Below are 17,220 nucleotides of genomic sequence, written 5' to 3' on the forward strand. Positions count from 1 at the left end.
CTATTCTAACAAAGCACAGATACCTTTCTCTGTCTTGGCATCTGGATTATTCTCCTCCTTTAGAATGAAAGGCCAGGCAACCGAGGTGGAGGGTAATGGGTTGTGGTATAGTTTAAAAATGTTCTCCAGCTGATTTTTTATTTTTTTTTAATTTTTATTTTTTTTAATTGATTTTGTACAGAGAGGAAGGGAGAGAGATAGAGAGTTAGAAACATCGATGAGAGAGAGTCATCGATCAGTTGCCTCTTGCACACCCCCTACTGGGGACATGCCCGCAACCAAGGTACATGCCCTTGACTAGAATCGAACCCGGGACCCTTCAGTCCCCAAGCCGACTCTCTATCCATTGAGCTAAACTGGTCCCGGCTCCAGCTGATTTTAATATGTATGGTTCTTCCCCCCCCCCCCTTTTTTTTTTTTTAAACTCTGGCTATAGATCTCAACCTTGGCTGTATATTATACCCACCTGGGGAGATTTAAAAAATATCAATGCCCAGACTGAATCTAATTCCAATTAAATTATAATCTCTGAGTGTGGGAACCAGGCAGATGTCAGTATTTTAAAATCTGCCTTAGAGATTACATTTTGCAGCCAGTATTGAGAACCAAGGTCTGTGCTAATTATAGAAGATTATATTAATAGAAGGCATAGGTGCTCAATGGTAGGAGAGAATGTCTTAAAGGTGGTGAAATGTTAATGGCAATAAGTCTAGATGGTGGAGGTAGGAAAGCAATTCAGGTTGGAGAATATCCTTCACCCGAGGTGTGTTGCCAGTGAGCCAGCCAGAGCAGTGGAAGGTAGAAATAGTAGATTGAGGCCAGACAGGAAACTGACCAAATTATGATTTAGTATATGTGGAACACGAATAAATGCAAGTAGATTTTTTACTGAACTTGAAGTTAGTAATATATAGAATAGAGGCACAACTGTCACTATAGATGTTCAACTTCTGACAACTCTAGTGGAATGCAAATGAGCCAAGAATAGGTGCATTGTTAACAATTTTATTTTAGTCTTTTGTATCAGTCATTTGAATCAAGTTCTGATTTTCTACCAGCTAGGAAAGCTGTATATTTTCTTCTTCCCTGTTGTTTTAATTTCATCAGCATTTTTAGAACTTGGTATCAGAAGCACAAATTATTCATCTTTGTATTCTGTGGCAGCTGTTTCAGATCCTTGCATATAATACATATTGAATAAATATTTGTTAAATATGTAGATTTTATTTTTTAGATTCGAATTAGCATTTCATGTTCTTTACTAGCTCTTTATTTCTGCTGAAGGGATGAACATGCTATCATAGTTATAAAAAGATACTGGATTGTAAAAATACATGTGTTGGCATCTTATGTGAATTGTCATATGCATTTGAGTTTATGACAAATGCAATACATGTAAAATAGTCTGTTTTATCGTTTTCCTAACAAACTCTTCCTTGTCTTACCATCTGTATGGCCTCCTCTACAGAAACCTAGCTGCATCCAGCCACATTGCAGTTAGACCCCTCTCCCTTTTTGTGCTACCAAAGCATCTTCTTACCTCTGTTATGGACCTTATATCTTTATGACTACATGTTGATTTCTTCATCATGTCCACTAGACTGTGAGCTCCTTGAGGGCAGGAACCATGTCTTACTCATAATTATATTTTAATGCCTATCTTAATGTACATAATCGATGCTCTGTTCATATTGATGAATGCTTAAACATACATATCGATAGTCAAAAAAGGAACACATTTATTCCTCTGTATATCATTCATGTTATGAAAATAAATGAGTTATTCTGTAAAAAATGATAACTTCTCAATGGGGAAACAAAGGTACCACATTCCTTTATTTGTATATTATTAGTCATATGAAAATATAATGTTTTTTTATGTTTATGTGAATAGTTGTTTTGAAAGAGTATACAAACAGACACATTTTGTTTGCTTATTGAAAAAAACAAAGACTAAGATAATTTTTGATCATATAATGTCAGTATGATAAAACCATAAACTCTAATTCTGGCACTGGAACAATCTTTAAAAATGTTTTTTAATCCTTACCCAAGGATATTGATTTTAGAGAGAGAAAGGAAGAGAGAAACATCAATGTGAGAGAGAAATATCAATCTGTTGGCTCGCATATGCCCCCAATTGGGAACTGAACCCGCAACCTGGGTATGTGCCCTGACCAGGAATCAAACCCACTCCCTTTTGGTGTAAGGGAAGACACTCCAACCACTTGAGCCACCCGGGCCACGGCTAGAACAACCTTTTATAAAAATATAGTGAAGTATGTTTAGTAAATGGGTTAGAGTTTTCTAGGAGAGCCATAATTATTACACTTAAAATAAAAGGGCCTGCTTGAGATACTGCAAAAAGAAACAAAATACCTATTAATATGTTCTTTTTGGGGGGGGATGATGCCAATTAGTTCCTTTGTATAGGAATAAATTTGAGTCGTTTTACCAGTTTTGTTGATGAAAGTGTGCTGAATGACTTGTGGCTAGATAACATTGCAGGCCTACCTGTCACCCCCTGGAATCATAGCTGTGACTTTGACATCATTAAGCCAACATTCTAATTAGCTGCCCTAATTAACCACCACTTGTTGTTAGAATTCAAGAGGCAGGTGTATAAGACTGTATTATTTTACTGCTAAAACTTCTTCAAAAGTAGTATTGTATTTTTTTTATGTGGTGGATTTTTAAAATACATGTTAGAATATAAAATGGGTCTGTATAATGTTCAGCAATAAAGATAAAAATTTAAAAGAATATAAAGTGGAGCGCTCCTCCATTTTAGAGTAGCTTGCAGGGAGTACTGGAAGCAAAGGATATCTAAAATAGGATTTTTAAATATCATTTATAAATAATACATATTTGACTTTCAGAATGACTGCTGTCTTAGTGGAGAAGCCACCAATTTGTATAGTAGATATATGCCACCATGTTAGGGCCATATTTCATATATAAATTTCAAATGATGTGCTGTATCCAGATTATAAGATGAATTATCTTCTTTCAAAAAGGAAAGAAATGTACCTTATTCCCCAATATAAATAAATATAATGGATAGAAATTTTCTGAATGTTTGAATGTTAGATGGGTCCATAGTTGAAAAGAAATTTAGAATTAATCAATTGAACTTATTAATGATCGTCGTAGGCACATTGTTCTTCATTGGGCTAATTTTGCCCATTTTTCTCAAATAGTTATTAAATCAGACAAGTTCTTACATAGATATGAAACATCCAACATTTATTACAACAAAGTTTCAACATGCTGTTATTTGTTACAGGTAATCTTTGGTAAATCTAGCTGTTCAGAATTTTCAAAGGAAGCCTATACAGCCGTAGTATATCATAACAGGTACTGAATTCAAATATTTCTTTCAAAATTACTCACTTCTCAGTGGCATTGTTAACACTCACGTTAGTGTGTTTCCCAAATGCTTTGCTGCACTGAATGTGCAAATTCAAGACAGCTGACATCATAGTTATAATTTTCAACATGTGGATCCATATTTTCTATATACATCTCAAATATAAGACTTTATATACAAAACATCTTTTCTATCAAATTCTTTGATCCTTTCATTTTTATTATATTACAATTGATTATCTTTGTGGCTTCTGGTTTTTCAGTCTTTTCCTATGGTATTCCCCTAACATTTTGCAGCTTTATTTAACTCTTTACTAAGCTTGAAACCACTAGTCAATTAAATTGATATTTTCACCAACCAATAATCCTTTGATTTGGTACCTTTCCATTTTACTCCTTTGAGAAATTAACTGGATAACCTTTAATTTTTGCTTTTGTTCTTTCTTTTTCTTTTAAAAAATATTTTATTGATTTTTTTACAGGGAGGAAGGGAGAGGGATAGAGAGTTAGAAACATTGATGAGAAAGAAACATCGATCAGCTGCCTTCTGCACACTCCCTATTAGTTATGTGCCTACAACCAAGATACATGCCCTTGACCAGAATCGAACCTGGGACCCTTGAGTCCGCAGGCCGATGCTCTATTCAATGAGCCAAACCAGTTAGGACTTGTTCTTTCTTTTTTAATTGAATGCTGTTGGAGTACCAATCAGTACTATCATAGGTTATTTTATCTTCTTTTTGCCCCAAAAGATAATTTTTTGTTAATTTTTTTGTCATCACTTTTTACTCTCTAATTATGCAATAGCTATTTTAAGTTTTCTTCCTCTTCCTCTAGCTGCTACCTTTTTTCTGTTTGCTTTTATTCTTAGCTTTTCTATTTTATTTAAGTTGATTGAATCCATCCCACTTGAGATCCATCAGCTTTTCTGCCCTTCACCTCAAATATCTTTGCACTGATCTGCCTTCCATCTGTTTCAAAGGCAGTAATGGGCCACATCCTGTTCAATGTGAATCTGCTCTCAATCTTATCCAGCTTCTTCCAGAATATGACTTCATCAGTTATCCCCTCTCTTGCATCATCAATCTCCTGTTTCATTAGCTCCATCTTTTACTGTCAAAAAGAAGCTTACGTTTCCTGTTCTTAAAAAACAAACAAAACACGTCTTTCTGCACTGCTGTTGTACAGCATGTTTCCCCTGACCTCCTTAAAACTTTCTTGGACCTCACCTTTTTTTATGGCCTCTATCTCTTTGAACACTTTTTTCTTCTGTAGTAATTATTCTCAATTTTTCTTTTCTTTTAAGTACAGACATTCCATACAAAACACTAAGGTTTTGTTCTTAACCCTCTATTACTATACCATTCTCTTCCTAAATAATTTTATGTATTTCTCAGACTTACATTCAATGAAAATGCTTTTACCTTTATGTGGATTGCTCACAACTTTTATTTTTAGACAGTACCTTCTTTCTAATGTGTATTTTCAGTGGCCTATTGGGCATATTCTTTTGGATTCTCTGCTGCGTTTTCAATTTCCATCTATTTTCTCCTGGCCCTCTTCCTGACCCTATCTGTTTTTCTGTTAGTTTGACTCAAACTTTAAGACATTCTTACCTTCTTTCTTCTTTTCTCTAATATTCAAGTATCTTTCTTTTATATCTTGATGATTTTCTTCCTATCTCATCACCAGACATAATATGTGCTGTCCTATTTCTGGGCCTTTCTTGGATCTTTATTTCTATTATATACATATACCCTCTACCTACTGAGCTTTTACTCATTCTTTAAGGCCTATATTATATCTCTTCCTAAATAAAATTCCCTGACCTAAAATTTTAAGAAATCTGTTGAACTCTGTTCTTAAAGCATTTAACTTTATATGCTCTATCCCAGGAGTTGGCAAACTTTTTCCACAAAGGGCCAAATAGTATATATTAGGCCCTGTAGGCCACGTGGTCTCTGTTGCAACTACTCAGTCTTGCTATTTTTAGTTCAAAGGCAGCAATAGCCAGTAAGTAAAGTTGCAAATCAATGGGCATGACTGTCTTCCAATAAAATTTTATTTATGGGCACTAAAATTTGAATTTCATGTAATATTTAAAGTGAACCAGTATACTTTTGTTTTTTTCAACTGTGTAAAAATATAAAAATCATACTTAGTTTATAGTTTGAACAAAACTAGGCAGTTGACTGGATTTGGTCTGTGTGCAATAGTTTGCCAACCCCCATTCTATTTATATTTCTACTACATTATATATTTTTGAGGGTAATTATTTTTTATGTTCATCTTTAAACCCACCAAAAGTAATACAATGCCTAACCTAAAGGTGGGCAATTCACTCGCTGATGAATAATTAGAAGATGTTTAATTTTCTGTAAGTCTTCACAGAAATACAATCTAAAGAAAGACATTAACTAAAACACTCCATACAAGGAAAAATTTTGATAAAGTAGTAATTTTAAAAAATATCTTAGTTTATGCCTAAGTCTTTATTTTTGTTGTTCTTATAATTAGTAGTATTTAAATGACAGTATAGTCAAACATTCTAGTAAACTTCTCATTAATTCAGGGATGACTAGGAAGATCAGTAGTAAAATGTGTAGCATCTTTTTACTCACCAAAGTCATCAAATTCTCAGATGGCTAGCATTGGCTGTCTTTCTTATGGGTATTAAAAATTTCATTCCACTTACTATTTCTGTGATCAAATCTACACCCTTTAGCATTTTGGGGTTTATCTGAAAAGAATATTTGACCTATAAGTGTCAGAGAGAGAAATAACCTAATTGGTTTTGGATGAACAGCCTTCACTTTAAAGGTAGTTGGAGCTCTATAGTTTGGATGCATTTTCATTGAAGATAACTCTGAGAGATACTAACTCAACCTGGAAGATTGGGATGCTAAGATTCTATCCCTTTCAAGTCTATATAATAAATAATAGTTATGGTTTTCTATAAAAATTCTCAATGGATATTGAGATGAAAATTTCATTGGTTTGATCAAATATATTTGCTGTATTCTTTATAGTGACTGGAAACACTTCTAAAATGTTGAACAAATGCAATTTGTGGGTATTCCCTGATTTTTTTTCTTTGAGCTGTTAGTGTTTTAGTAACATAATTTATTTTTTTTTAGCAATGGGATAATTGATGTAAGACATTTCATAGAGAGCCCCACTTGTTACTAAGTTGTCTAAAGATTACCTTTTTCTTTCTTTTTTCTTTTTTTAACAAAAGGATAATACAAATTAGTCTTAATTTGAAGCTATACTCTTATAACAGAAAAATGTTTTTCTGTGGCATGGTTTTAAAATATACTCTTATAAAATTCTGTTATTTTTTATCTGATGTGTATAAGAATTAGTATAGATATAATAGAAAGTCTTAACATAGTCTCCTCTTTTATAGTTTCCAATCTAATGAAGGTCTCAATATCAAGATGGTAATTATTAATGAATTTTCAAATAATAGGATTACTCAACCTATTAATAAAAATGGGAGGAGAAATTTTAGAAACAGTGACAGTTCCTTCATCTAGAAGTAGGAGTTAGTTACTTATTTGGGAATAAAAAATATTTGGACTAGAAGAAAAATTAAACATGAATCCTGAAATTAATTTTAAAATTATTCAACTATACAAATGCAGTAGTTCTTTATTTTGAAGAAATTACTGACTGTTGATTTGTTTTGTTGTTTTTGTATAAAGGTCTCCTGATTTTCATGAAGAAATCAAGGTTAAACTCCCTGCTACCTTAACTGACCATCATCACTTGCTTTTTACTTTTTATCATGTTAGTTGTCAACAAAAACAAAATACTCCTCTTGAAACTCCTGTTGGATATACAGTAAGTATATTTTTGTTAAATAGTTAGCTCTTTGATCTTAAAACTAGTACAATATTTAAGATATATGTAGTTGGTATAATAATTCTTATCTGATTCCCCACATTGGTTAGGAAGGACCACTATAATAATAAAATGCTCATTGTTGTAATTAATTGACTAACAAGTCTAAACATTAGTTGTTGGTTCTAATTATTATGTTTATTCAACTATACAATATAAATATAATTTTAAGGGTTCTTCAGAAAAGAGTAGTTTGAATATAAAGTGATTAAAAAAAAGGACTTTTGTCAATTAAATATATTTTTACTTCAATTAAAGGCAATTAAAAAACTTGAGTACTTTTTGAAAATCATTTTGATTGAATTGCAAAAGCAAATCTAAGGTGAAGGACATCATAATGTGCTATTACTACTTTGTTAGAAAATTCATGCCTCCACCCAAAAGAGAAAAGTCAACATTTGATTTATTTTATTATCCTTTGCAGTTTATGACATGAATTTTGCTAAATGTAAGAAAATAAATTAATGTTCACACTTTAAATTTTTATTTCAACAGTCATATATAATCAAATCCTTTTTTTTCTTCTTATATTGACACTGCTATCCCAGTTTAGTATTGAAACACTCTGACCTTTTTCTACTACCAATTTTCCCTTAGCTTCTAAGGACCTTGTATAGATTTAAAAATTGTATAATTGGTTAGGACTAATAATATCTCACAGATCATCCTTAATAAAATATTGTCAGGGAAACTTTGGAGAAATTATGAAAGCTCATAATTACATAATTAAAATACCTTCGGTGTTTGGAGATGGGAGACAAATGTGGCTCATATTCAGAGGCAATTACTTTTGTAACAAACATATTTAAATGAATATTGTTTTCTTTTTATTTAAAAGTGGATACCAATGCTTCAGAATGGACGATTAAAGACTGGGCAATTTTGCCTACCGGTCTCACTGGAAAAACCACCACAGGCTTATTCTGTACTGTCTCCTGAGGTCAGTATCTCTCATGTTGAAATTCTCCAGATTGAACAAAATGGGTTTTCATTACAAAGGTGTTTTTTTCAAACAAGACCTTGCAATTCTGTCTATAAGTATGTTGATAATAAATAATAATATTATTTTCTCTTATAATTAAAATTACAGAATACTAAGAAGCTTTCATACTATTTTTTAAAAATATAAGTTTATTCATTTAAAAATAATAATACATGAAATATAAACTCAAAGAAAAGATACATCTGGAAAATTTTTATATTATAGCATGAGAAATTTCTTTAAATAAATAAGTCTTTCTTTTAGTAGATAATCCTATATTATAAAGAGGTAATATCCAAATTGACCATCATGCCATTATAAAATGGCAGCACCCACAGTGGGGGCGGGGCCAGCTGCTCTGTTTGCAGGCTGCAGAAGTCATCTCCGTTGGGGGTCTTGGATCCTCCTGCATCCCCCCTGACTGAGGCTCAGGCACACAGAGCAGGCTGAAGCACAAGCAAGCCTTGAAATGGTAGCTGCCCAGCCGCTTAGGGCCCACCCGAGGCTCAGGTAACTAGGGCCAGCTGAGGCTTGCGCTGCCAATAGTGGTAGTAGCAGAGGTGTGATGAGAGGCATCGCCTTCCCCTGATCTCAGGGTCACCTCCTGCCCCTCAGGGCTCGTGGACTGTGAGAAGGGGCTGGCCAGGCTGAGGGCTCCCCCTGTCCAGTGCATGAATTTTTATGCACTGGGCCTCTAGTATTTAACTAAAAGGCTAGAGGGAGAACAGATTTAAATTATTTTAAAAGAAATTTTTTATAATTGCTGATTATATATGTGAAAATAAAGTGCCTATAAATATGCTATAAACATACTCCTTTATTTTAAGAGACATTAGCAGCTTTGATGATTATATGTGACTTGAAAGAAACAAAAACATTGGAAAAATCTCACTTGAGAATCAGTAGCCACTGTTCAAAAACCAAAGTGCCCTTTAAGAGAACTACTATGGGATGATTACCAATCCATTTATTGCTTTGACCATCAATATAAACATTAATATGTTTAATATGTCTGAAATATGTATTGTTTATGTTGTCCTGGTGGAATTATTTTCAGAATAGAACTCAGAAAGTATTCACAAGTAAATTAGTATTGTTTTTATTTTTTTAAAACAGAAGAAGAAACAATATAATGCTACTGCTTTGACCTCATTTCTCACCATTATCTCACTGTGCTCTAGTCTCATAGCACAGTCACTTTAGCTGTTCCTCAAACATGAAAAGAGCATTTCATCCCAGGCACTTTGCACTTCTGTCTGCTGGCAATGCTTTATCTCAAGGCCTGCTTCTCCGTTTCATTCAGATAGCCACTTACATGCCATCTCTTCGGAGAGGTTGTCTATGACAATTGTTTCAAGTAGCAGCCTTCACCATTTTTTATCCCATTACTTTGCTACATTCTCATAGTATTTATCACTGACTTTATAGATTATGTATCTATATATTTATTATCTCTAGGCTATAAACTGTGAGGGTAGGAGTTTTCTTGTGCATTGCTGTATCTAGAAGTACTTAGAATACTGCATGGCTCATAGTAGGAAATCAATATTTATTATTAGAAATTAAAAATATGACTCTCCCCCTCCTTCCCTAATCTGTCATTTAGTTTTTCAGGAACACATTTCTTCAGTAAATAACTTAGTCTTCTGCCAGGGGGGCATTATATTTCAAGAGGAAGTATTTTGAAAGAAAATATGATTTTATGGAAGTTATATATTTGATTTTCTATGATTTGCAAATGCAAGGTCAGTTTTCTAAAGCAAAGCTGGTGGCTTCTTTTACCATGTTGTGTATGCTCACATATAAAAAATACGGTGAAGATTTGGATTTGACTATAGACATGTAGTATGGCTGATTGATACTGAGGAAAGCACCTGATTGAAAGTGCTTACACTTTTGCATATTTTAATTAATATATTAAAATAACAGTATATATTCTTAGCTTTTATTTAAAGAATAGTAAATATTACTGATTTTACTGTTTAATTTAAAATATGTGAGAGATAAGTATTTCAACATTGAACTTTTATAGGTCATTGCTTAATGCAATTTTTTATTTACTTTCCTGGCTGAGGTTGAGCTTTGTTTGAAGGTCAGAGACCTTTTGATATGTGTAACTCCAGTAGTTCTTTGGGCTTAGAATATGAGGCTTGTTATATATGCATGCTTCGATACTGGTAAACTAATTTCTGTAACCAATGAACTGTTGTTTTTTGATATTTGACTGACCATTTCTAGTGATCAGTGGATTGTTTCCTTTTTAATACTGGGTAGAAAGGAAGGTGAACTTTATGTGACTTTGTTTTGCCTCTTCTTTTTTTTTTTTTTTTTTAAATATATTTTATTGATTTTATACAGAGAGGAAGGGAGAGAGATAGAGAGTTAGAAACATCGATGAGAGAGAGTCATCGATCAGCTGCCTCTTGCACACCCCCTACTGGGGATATGCCCGCAACCAAGGTACATGCCCTTGACCGGAATCGAACCCAGGACCCTTCAGTCCCCAAGCCGACGCTCTATCCATTGAGCCAAACCGGTCCCGGCTGTCTCTTCTTCTTGATTGTTAGCTATTTTCCCCTTAAGTTTTCATGTTCCTTTCACTCTGGACCTGTAAGTTCTCTTCCTAGGCAGGACCACTGGCTGCAGTTCATGTGAACAGTATAATACTTCCAAAGTGTATAACTTGTACAAAAACCAAGATACTCTTGACTCTTACTGTTAGTTGATGAATCCTAAATCTGCATCTCTGCTCATCCATATTTTGCCAGTTATTTTTCTTTACCAGGATATTCCACAGATACCTCGAGCATAACATGCCTAACATTAGATTTATTCTTGTTAAATAACTTTTGGAACCTTATGCTGAGAGAAAAACCTTGGCCACCAATAAACATCAACAGACTGTTGGTGCTTTGGTGAATTTACCTCACTTCAGTGTCATCAGCTTTTAAGGATCAGTGTTTATTGGGCTCTTAGAAGCAGATTCATATTTACAAAATTCGTGGAAGATAGACGTATTAGTAGAGACCAGCATGGTCAGCAGATTTTTTTTCTCTTTAGGATTATGGTATTCAGCACTCATCATAGTCACTTGGACCTTAAAATAGTTTTTTTTATTTTTTTATTTTATTGTTTTTGCCTGATACATGTCACAATGAAAAATATACATAACCTTTATCTCATGAATTATACTTCTAAATATTTATTCTACAGATATAATTGCTTAAGTATGCAAAGATCCACAGATAGCATATTTCTAAACTTAGCAGTGGTTAAATCTATATATAGATAATTACATTTTTCAATTTATTGTTATTTTATTTACTAATATAATAAACAGTGATGTATCCACCATGCAATTCAAGAACTAGAATAACTTGCATCATTTACTTGTTCCTCTCCATCCCATACTCTTTTTTCCTCTATAAAAAGCTAGCTTTCTTTTTTAAAAATTATGGTAAATATACATAACATAAAATTTACCATTTTAAAGTATGCAGTTCTATGGCATTAAGTATGGTCATATTATCTCGAAAACTAGCCTCATAAAACAATTTTGTGTGTGACTAAATAATACATTTTTAAAATTTGCTTATGTTATGAATTAAACCAAAATTTCTAATTTTATGTATTCTATTGGGACTTTTGCTTTTTTTCTTCTGTTTTTAAAGATACTAGTATTTCATTGATTTCAGAGAGGAAGGGAGATGGAGAGAGATAGAAACATCAACAATGAATAAGAATCATTGATTGGCTGCCTCCTGCACACTCCACACCGGAGATGAGCCTGCAACCTGGGCATGTGTCCTGACCTGGATCGAACCATGATCTTCTGGTTCATAGGTCGACGCTCAACCACTGAACTGTGCCAGCCAGGCTGGAACTTGCTTTTTCCATTCAGTATTGTATTACCAAGATTTAGTATTTCTTTTGATTAAAATAAAATATTCCTCTGGCCTTTTGTTGTCCTTAAAATTTAGTCCAGATTTTTTCCTCATGACCTTCAAATCTCTGAATGATCTGAGGATGTGCCCTCATCTCTAGCATTGTCTTTTGCCATAACTGCAGCCTGTCTCTGTACTTAGAATTTCTTCCAAAAATTTTCCTGCCTCCAAGTCTTTGAATCATCTTACTTCTCTTCCTGTTCTTCACATGGCTGGATTCTTATCATTCTCTGAATTGTATGTAAAATAGCACCTCCTCAGAAAAATCTTTCTTCACTTCATGAACTTTCAACCCTTTACTCCTCCACATTGCTGATATACTCTATCATATTAATCAAATTTTATTTACTTACTACTTATCACTATCTGAAATTACATACTTTTTTTTCTCTATTCATGTCAGCTGCCTGAGAGTACACCTTATGTCTACTTATGTAGACCTTATGTAGACCTTACCATGAAACCCCAAAACCTAGAAAAATAGATAGACTTTAATAAATATTTGTTGTATGAATTAAATAGAAAAAATTATAGAATTATTGGTATTAGCAAAAAACAAAACATGGAAATAATCTGGATATTTACAATCTGAATTTTTGTATATCCATACAATGAATAGTATGGTAGTAAGAGGAATGATATAGATTGCAATATCTCAATAGGATATTTAGAATAAAACATAAAAACATATAGTGACAACCAAACTTAGTATGTAGGTGTACATCAGTAATTGTGTGGGAAATAGTTTGGAAAATATACATCAAATTTAGCAAAGTTAGTTATTGAAGGGGTGTGGAATTGTGAGATATTTTGTTGTTTTAAACCTCGCATACTTTGAAAGGCAGTGTGGCGTAATTACCAGGGTTTTGCTAGTACTCTTGGCTCCACCACTTCCAGCTGTGTGATCTTGGGCAAGTGTCTTAATTTATCTGTTATGGACTGAGTTGTGGTCCCCATTCCCAGCTCATGTTTTGAAGCCCTAACTCCCACATGTGATAGTATTTAGAGATTTGCCTTTTGAGAGGAATTAAGTTTACATGAAGTCATGAGGGTGGGGCCTCATGATAGAATTAGTTATAAGGAGACCCAGAGAGTTTGCTTTCTCTTGAGGACACAGTGAGATGGTGACCATCTGCATGCTTGGAGGAGGTTCTCACCAGATACTGACCATTTTGGTGCCTTGATCTTGGACTTGAGGTCTCCAGACTGTGAGAAAATAAATTCCTGTTGTTTTCAGCCACACAGCATATGGTGTTTTATAATAGCACTCTAGCTAAGACACCACTCTCTCTGTCTGAATTTTCTCATCTGTAAATTGAGGAGAGTAATTAATGCTTATAATAAAGAGTTGTGTTGATAATTGTATGATTTAATGGTATGCAGAGCATTTAGAATGAAGTCAAGCACATAAAAAGTACTAAAGTAATATTTGCTACTATTACACCATTCCTTTTACCACACTGCTTGTTAGAATTTTTTAAGACAGCAATTCTTACTTCAGCAAACATCAAAATCACCTGGAGACTTTGTTGTAACACCAGTTATTGGACCTTACTCCCTCCACCCCCTTACCCCAGTTTCTGATGCAGTAGATCTGGGATGGGTGTTAATTATTTACATTTCAAACAAGTGCCCAGATGTTTGTGTTGCTGATCCTTAGTTCAAGCTTTGAGAACCGCTATTTTTAAAGAAGTATGTGTTCACATTTTATTTCTGTGTCCCCCACCCTTTTTGTTTTTTGTAATACTGAAAACAGTATTTTGGGTCGATAGAGCTAGTACTGATTTTTGCTTTGAGCCACTTAAATTCACTGCTTTTTCTTTTTTTCCAGAAATATTTCTAAATCTATATTGTTTGCCTCAATAGAGACATTCATATATACCTATTTATGTTGAATTATTTAACAGGAAATTAATTTTATTTGATTTTCTTTTCTGCACATAAAAATATGAAACCATGGAAAAGAAACCCATTTATTTATTTATTTACTTACTTATTTCTGAGTGTATAATTTTGTCATTAGTTTCACAGGTATTCATCATTGCTTGTTGTAGTGTTTTTTTTGGTTTTTTTGTTTGTTTGTTTGTTTTTAATGATGGCTGCTTTAAAATTCTGTCAAATCTGTCCAACATGATATCATCTTAGTATTGGTATCAGTTGTCTTTTTCTCATTTAAGTTGAGATTGACCTGGTTCTGGTTAGGATGGATGATTTTTATTAGATATGAGCATTTTAGATTATGACTCTAGTTCTTATTTATGTCTGTGTTTTAACAGTGGGGGAAGAGGCTGTTGCTAGGGAAAGTTCCACATTCCTCACATAGCAATGTGTTGATGTGAGGGCCTGTATTTCAGGCTCCCCACTAGTCTGTGCTAACACCTCCCTGGCTAGGAGGGGGGAGGGGCACCTTGTTACTGCTTTCCTCTTGGCCTCCACTGACACCATGGTTGGTGGGGTACCACTGGACTGTCTTTTCTGATACCACCCACTGTGTGTGGGGAGAGCTGGGGATGTGCACCTTCTATAGCCAGCTGAGGGTAGAGACCCAGGCTCCCCACTCAGCATGTGGAGGTGGCATGGGACTGCAATTTGTTTTTGCCAAAGTAGGTCAAATATTGGCTTTGACCTAAGAGAGCAGACCTTGCCTTAACTGGTTTGGCTCAGTGGATAGGCGTCGGCCTTCGGACTGAAGGGTCCTAGGTTGTATTCTGGTGAAGGTCATGCCCTTGATTGCAGGCACATACCCAGTAGGGGGTGTGCAGGAAGCAGCTGATCAATGTTTCTCTCTCATTGATGTTTCTAACTCTCTATTCCTCTCTATTCTTCTCTGTAAAAAAATCAATAAAAAATATTTTTAAAAAGAGAGAGCAGACCTTTCTTGAAATTTTGTTTGTTTGCTCCTTTTGATGTTTCTGGCTAGACAGCATCTCTAGCACCTAGTTTAGGATATATCAGGCAAAAATAAAACCCAGGAAACACTACCTTATTACTCCTCCCTCCTGAGGTTTTAGCCTGTCTGCATTCCTATATCAATGCTTCTATTTTTTGGCAGGACTTAGCAGGAGAAATAGAACAGATGTACTCTCTTTTATTTATTTTTAATTTTTTAATTTTTAAAATATATTTTATTGATTTATTTTAGGGAGAGAGATAGAGAGTTAGAAACATCGATGAGAGAGAAACATCCATCAGCTGCCTCCTGCACACCCTCTTCTGGGGATGTACAGAATCAAACCTGGGACCCTTCAGTCTGCAGGCCGACGCTCTATCCACTGAGCCAAACTGGTTTCTGCAGATGTATTCTCTTTTAAAAATAAGATTTTATTATATAATTTTAATTAATTTCTAGCAAAGAAAAGTTTTCTCATCTGTAAAACAGAATTCCTTGGTTTATGAAGATTTTAAACCCACTTAAAACAAAAGAAGAGTGTTTAAAATAAAATAAAAAATGATTGGGGAAGGGAAGGAGGAAGAGACTGAACATAAACTGTGCACCTATGGATGAGGACAATGGGGGATGTGGAGGGGGCAGAGGGTGGGGTGGGAACCTGGTGGAGGGGGGAAGAAATGAGGAACCTTTGTAATAATATGAACAATAAAGATTGATTAAAAAATAAATAAATAAATAAATAAAATTTAAAAAAAGTACACAGATAATAATTTAATTTAAAAAATGCCTAAAAAAAAAAAAAAGAATATTATAAACCATTAAAATGGTACTGTGGACATGAAAACAGATTCACAATGTAATATGTGAAAAACAGGTTATAAAATATCTTTGATATCACCTATGTAAGGGTGTGTATAAAACTTATTTTCCTAGCCGAAACCGGTTTGGCTCAATGGATAGAGCATCAATCTGCGGACTGAGAGGTTCCAGGTTCGATTCTGGTCAAGAGCATGTACCTTGGTTGCAAGTATGTCTCCAGTAGGGGGTGTGCAGGAGGCAGCTGATCGATGATTCTCTCTCATCGATGTTTCCAACTATCTATCCCTCTCTCTTCCTCTCTGTAAAAAATCAATAAAATATATATTTTTAAAAAACTTTAAAAATCACTTATTTTCCTAGAGGAAGATTTGGGATTACATAAAGGGACATGTCTCTGGGAAGATACAATTTTGAATGTATATTTTCTGCTTTTGGCTTTTTGAGCCTCTTCATTTAGAAAGCATTGATTTTTATAATAAGAATTAAGCATAAATTTTACATTTATTTACAGTGCATAAAAATATATTTCACAGATTTTTTTCTCATCAAGATATTATAATTTTAAAATCTGTTTTCAGAGTTTATAACCAACTTAAACATCTGCGATTGTTGTAATTTATATTTTATAGGTTCCTCTACCTGGCATGAAATGGGTAGATAACCACAAAGGTGTTTTTAATGTTGAAGTTGTTGCTGTTTCATCTATCCATACACAAGTAAGTGAATGTTAATAATTTTTATGATCAAATTTCACTTGAATGAATTGAACATATTGTCTAGTACTTAAATCAGTTTTGTTGCCTGCTGTTAGACTTAGGAATATAAGTCAGTTAAAAATGTAAGGATTTATAAATTTCTTTTTATCAACAAAATGTTAATGTCAACCAAAGCAAATATTTTACTTTTCAAAATATTATTGACTTCATTTTGAACAATTAAATAATTTTTGTCCCTAACTTTCTTGTACATGGCAGTACTTTAAAGTTCAAAAAGCATCATCCAACATATTTTATTTATCATAGACTTAGATATTTCAAATAGAAAGTGTTCTTAGGGATCATTTACTCTACATTCTTCACTGTACTTCTTGAATATGCCACGTTCTCCTTAAAGCCTTTACATTAACTATTTTTTTAGCTGGAAGGCTTTTCCTCCTGACATTCATTTGACCTCTCTTCATTAAGGCTTCTGTTTATATCAGAGATAACTTTTCTGGTGACTTAAACAGCAGCCTCATTATTCTGTGTCATCTTACCTTGCATTTACTACTGCCTTTTGCTCTCATGCATTCTGGCACTTTCACTGTTTGT

The 17,220-nt window shown here is 33.8% G+C and overlaps 1 protein-coding gene across 17 annotated transcripts in view; it reads left to right on the top strand.

Moving 5' to 3' along the window:
• DOCK7 (dedicator of cytokinesis 7) overlaps positions 1-17,220 on the top strand; it is a 163,560-nt gene that overhangs the window by 72,232 nt on the left and 74,108 nt on the right. For 16 of the 17 annotated variants that reach the window (XM_036448238.2, XM_036448240.2, XM_036448243.2 and 13 more), the window contains 4 exons: positions 3,287-3,357; positions 7,077-7,215; positions 8,114-8,215; positions 16,540-16,626. In XM_036448238.2, the coding sequence (XP_036304131.1) occupies positions 3,287-3,357; positions 7,077-7,215; positions 8,114-8,215; positions 16,540-16,626 (399 nt within the window). Of the gene's footprint in view, positions 1-3,286; positions 3,358-7,076; positions 7,216-8,113; positions 8,216-16,539; positions 16,627-17,220 lie in introns of those variants that run through there. The other variant, XM_036448254.2, reaches the window with a different exon arrangement.

Source organism: Pipistrellus kuhlii, unplaced genomic scaffold, assembly GCF_014108245.1.
Source record: "Pipistrellus kuhlii isolate mPipKuh1 unplaced genomic scaffold, mPipKuh1.p scaffold_m20_p_2, whole genome shotgun sequence".
Classification (NCBI taxonomy): domain Eukaryota; kingdom Metazoa; phylum Chordata; class Mammalia; order Chiroptera; family Vespertilionidae; genus Pipistrellus; species Pipistrellus kuhlii.